At 37.5% G+C, this 4,565-nt stretch overlaps 1 protein-coding gene across 1 annotated transcript; it reads left to right on the top strand.

The window, feature by feature from the left end:
* The first annotated feature begins 1,010 nt into the window (after positions 1-1,010).
* LOC115069713 (S phase cyclin A-associated protein in the endoplasmic reticulum-like) lies at positions 1,011-1,199 on the top strand. Its single transcript, XM_029561888.1, has one exon. The coding sequence runs from the start codon at positions 1,011-1,013 to the stop codon at positions 1,197-1,199; it is 189 nt and encodes a 62-aa protein (XP_029417748.1).
* Positions 1,200-4,565: the final 3,366 nt, after the last annotated feature.

Below are 4,565 nucleotides of genomic sequence, written 5' to 3'. Positions count from 1 at the left end.
AAGAGGTAACCCTAAAATCTTTTAAGGATTAGATACAAGCTTCCAAATACTTTTGACATTTTTGGCCTTTGGAACAGAGTATGCTGCTAAGAGGCCCAAGGACATTTTGACTTTTAGCCAAGAAACTGGCTACTTTTCTTTGGGGTCTCTTTACCCTAATTGCTTAGCCAATTCCTACCTCCTATTCTTATCACACCATCCTCTGAAGAGGTTACCGAAATTTCCAATAAGGAATCAAGAAGCAGACCACTCTGGTTTTTCCATGCTGAACAGGGATGCAGGGTGAGACAATTGGAGTACTCCTTAGTGGGTCTGTCTAAAATACTCCTAAATTGCATAACTCTTTTCTCTAAAGAGAAAGTCCTTGAATTATGAATAGGAAATGTGAAGGAGAAGGAAAGGTGAGAATAATTAGCATTACAAATTCTGGACAGGAAACTAGAAAAAAGTCAGAACAGGGCATTTTTCAAATAGTCATATGAGATGCCATGGAATTTCTTGACAGGGGTTTCAAAAAGTATCCCTTTATTGGGTTTCTCTTAATTTTTCTTTTGTCTTCCAAGGCTGGAATCTAGAGTGATGGATTTAGGATTTGCTTTCAAGTATTTTGATAGCTGATGGACTGGTTAGAATCAGTTTCAGTTCCCTCTCAAAGGCTTCTAGATACAGGAGAAAACAAAACTTTCCATCACTCTAGAAAAATATCTGGTTTTCTCCCTTAGCTACAGGTGGCCACTACAGTATTGGAGACCAAGATTTGAAGTGTTACATATGAGCAGCAGTTTCTGGTGAGGAACAAAATCATCAATGAGAAATAATTGTCTAAATATCTTTTTATAGACACTGAAGCCTAATGTCTGGGAAGTTTAATCCCTTGTACTCTTAAAGAAATATACTGCCAGCTGCCCTCCCAGTATTTCAGCGACCCACGGTTGATCAAAATCCTATGCCCTTCACTTATTACTGCTTGCTACCACAACAGTCAGAACAAGATCATTCTGGAGCAGGAGATGAGCAGCCTTTTACTGGCCATGTTCATTCAGGATTTTGCACAGACTCCAGGTCAGGTAGATAACCAGTCTTACCATCCCAAAGGAAAATGCATTGATTCCTGGGCCTATCTGGAGTTGGCTAACAGATTTCCTCAACAGGCCTGGGAAGAAGCATGGCAGTTTTTCTTGAAAAAAGAGGAAAATTAAATGGTTTTTAGCTGATTCTGTATTTGAGTATCTTTGTCAATATTTTTAATTGTTCAAACAAACATTTAAACTCTTCCTGATGGAACTCCTCATGTTTATGCTCTCCGTGCACTGTAGACATTGTTGGTACATTCTTTGCAGTGTTTATGCCTGTAGGTATCTTAATGTTCTTCTGAATTTTGCAAGTTGAGTTTATTTTATTTATGGATAGTATTTTGGAGTTTGTTTACTTCTATACTATGATAACATATAATTTTCATTTGTAGTATGGATAAAATTAGACATAAGATTAGCAAGTATTGTTCTTGTAATAAAATAATGTTTTTAAGTGAAAAAAAAAGAAACATACTAATGGCTTTACTCTTTGGTTGTACTTTCCTTTCAGATGTTTAAAATCATACAGTTGGCTCAAATCAATTTATTTTTACACTTAAGGTCATTTGAAGATCTGTTCCTCAGGGGTCATATAGGCTTGAGAGGAATTTCTGGCTCCTTTCTTTTACCAGTTCCATCTATGTGAAGTTAAGTCAAAGGTCCTGCTTGACCATGTCTGGCTTCACTTGGAAGCACGAATGACATGTTTCCTCTGAGTTTACCCCTCTCTTTGTAGACTGGACACTGGTTCATGTCCATCTCGTGGGATCTCCATGTCCTCCCTAAACAAGAGGACAGGTGACTCACCACAGTTACAGGACATCTTAAGAGATGTTCCATAGTCCCCTGGAACTCAGTCAACCTTGGAGGGCAAGGCACAAAAACTGTCCTTTAAGTCCCTTGACCACATTAGTATAGGCCTCAAACTATGGCTGTTAAACATCCAATAAAGTTAGTTACACCAGTCAGGTACTTTTAATTATCATGTGATACTTAGATAAGGCCTGGGTAAAGAACCAAATATTCTCAGATAAACCATGACTAGATATATATTTTGTTCCTTAAAATAGTTGACTAAACTATGACCAAAGAAATTTTAAGATTATGTGTATATTACTTTGGTCTCTTCCTTTATATATCATAAAAAAACTAAACAGAACTTCATCACTTGCTTAGGCTTTCTCATTTTTTCTATTTTGGAAAATATCTCCATTCCCATAGCCTTTTAATATCTTCTACATTCTCATTTTCTTTCATTTTTTCTTAATAACTATGAGACATAATAGCATTAAAAACTAAATTTTTCATCTGTTGTGAGACTTCTTTTCCTGGGGATGCTAAGCAATGCTTATTCACTCTGAAAGTTCTAGTGTCAAGCCAATGTTTGAATAAAGTTTTCCTGGGGAACCATTGAATTTATTGAGCTTACTTACGAAGATAACTGAGGGGTTGCTGAGGTATATGTATGACTGAGTGTATGCACACTGGAAAGCCTTTACCCAGCATGGGTGATGAGTTCTCTTCCTACGCTTCCCAAGATTATATTCTTTAGCCATCCAAATCCAGGAGGCCATCTGCGATTAGGAACAAATTACATACAGATGGCTTGGAAGAGTGGCTGGATAATGTGGTGAGGGTCCAATGATACTGCTTGGCCTTCCTTTAATGAATGAGCACAACTGTCAACAAGCCCAATTATGATGATGTTTAGCTATCAGGCTCAGCTGAAGTCATGATGATGGTAGTTATTTCATACAGAAGGGACTGCTATATAGCATCATCTTATTAAAAGGACCTGGAATTTAAAAGGATTTAGTCCTAGGATCCACATATGAAGGACAGCATATATTGTTTGTTTTTCTGAGTCTGTCTTACTTCAGTTAGTATAACAGTTTTTAGATCCATCCATTTACCTGCAAATTGCACTATTTCATCTGTCTTTATTTCTGAATAGAATTAAAATTGTGTAAATATACCACATTTTTGTTAATGATTCATCAGTTGAGGGACACAGGTTGCTTCCATCTCTTAGTTATTGTGAAAAGAGCAGCAACAAATATGGTTGTACAAGTTTTCAAGAACTTTCTGAGACTTGTGAATTGTTTAATTCTCTAGTCTTAAGTAGTCTCCTTCCAGGACGAAATATTTCTTTTTTAAAAAAAATTTTTATTTATCATTTTCATTTTATGTGTATGTGTGTATTGCCTACATGTAGGTAAGTGCACCCGTGTTGTGCAATGCGCACAGAGAACAGAAGAGGCTGTTGGATCCCCTGGAACTGGAGTTATGGACAGCTGTTGGCTGCCATGTGGATGCTGGAGTGCGAACCTGGGTCTCTGCAAGAGCAACCAGTGTTCTTAACCACTGAGCCATTTCTCCAGCTCATTTTTAGTTTTTTAAGAGTTCTTCACACTGTTTTCCATAGAGGTTGCATGAGTTTGCAATCCCACCAGCAGTGAATGAGCATTCCCCTTTCTCCACATCCTCACCAGCATTTGGTTTCATTTGTTCTCTTGATCCTAGCCAGTCTGATTTGGTTAAGCTGATACCTTATGGTGGTATTAATTTGTGTTTCCCTAGCTACTCACGATGTTGAACAATTTTTGAGATGTTTCGTAGTCATCTTTACTTCTTCCTTTGACAACTCTCTGTATAGATCTTTAGCCCATTTTTAATTGGGTCATTTGCTCTCTTGCTTCTTTGTTTTTTGAGTTCTTTATATAGTCTGGATGTTAAACCCCTGTCAGATCTGTCACTGGTGATGATTTTTTCCCCATTCTGTTGGTGTTTTCTTTACTTCTTTATTGTTTCTTTTGATGTACAGAAGCTTTTCAGTTTAATGAGGTCCCACTTGTTGATCGCTGATCTTAATTCCTGAGCAACTGCTGTCTAATTTAGAAAAGGCTTTCCTACATCTATATCTTGTAAGTTACTGCCAATATTTTCTTCTAATAGTTTCAGAGTTTCCATTTCCAGATTGAGATGTTTGATCCATTTGGAGTTGACTTTTGTGCAAGGTGAAAGTTAAGGATCTAGTTTCATTCTTCTAAAGGTGGAGATCCACTTTTGCCAGCACCATTTGTTGTAGATGCCTTCTTTCCTCCACTGTGTGTTCTTGGCACCTTTGTCAACTATCAGGTTGCTGAAATTGCGTGTACTCGGGTTTGTATCTTCAATGATGTTCCATTGAGCTCTGTCTATTTTTGTGCCAGTGGCATGCTCTTTTTTAGACTATAGCTTTGTAGTATACTTTAGTATACTTGGAGGTCTGGTATAGTAATCCCCCTGTGTTGCTCTTTGTGCTCAGAGATGATTTGGCTTTCCAGAGCCTTTTGTGCTTCCATATGAATTTGAGAATGGTTTTATCTAATTCTGTGAAGTATGCCATTGGGGTTTTGTTTGGGATGGCATTGAATCTACATATTGCTTTTGGTAGAGTGGTCACTATCACAGTATTAATTCTTCCAATCCATGAGCATAGGAGGTCCTTCC

This window comes from Nannospalax galili, unplaced genomic scaffold (assembly GCF_000622305.1).
Source record: "Nannospalax galili isolate Female #2095 unplaced genomic scaffold, S.galili_v1.0 scaffold2294, whole genome shotgun sequence".
Taxonomy (NCBI): Eukaryota; Metazoa; Chordata; class Mammalia; order Rodentia; family Spalacidae; genus Nannospalax; species Nannospalax galili.
The sequence above is the reverse complement of the archived record's forward strand: the minus strand, read 5'-3'. Positions and strand labels throughout refer to the sequence as shown.

What these genes read in the sequence shown, in the direction of transcription:
- LOC115069713 (XM_029561888.1), top strand. Translation starts at nt 1,011, where the DNA reads ATGAGCAGCCTTTTACTGGCCATGTTCATTCAGGATTTTGCACAGACT.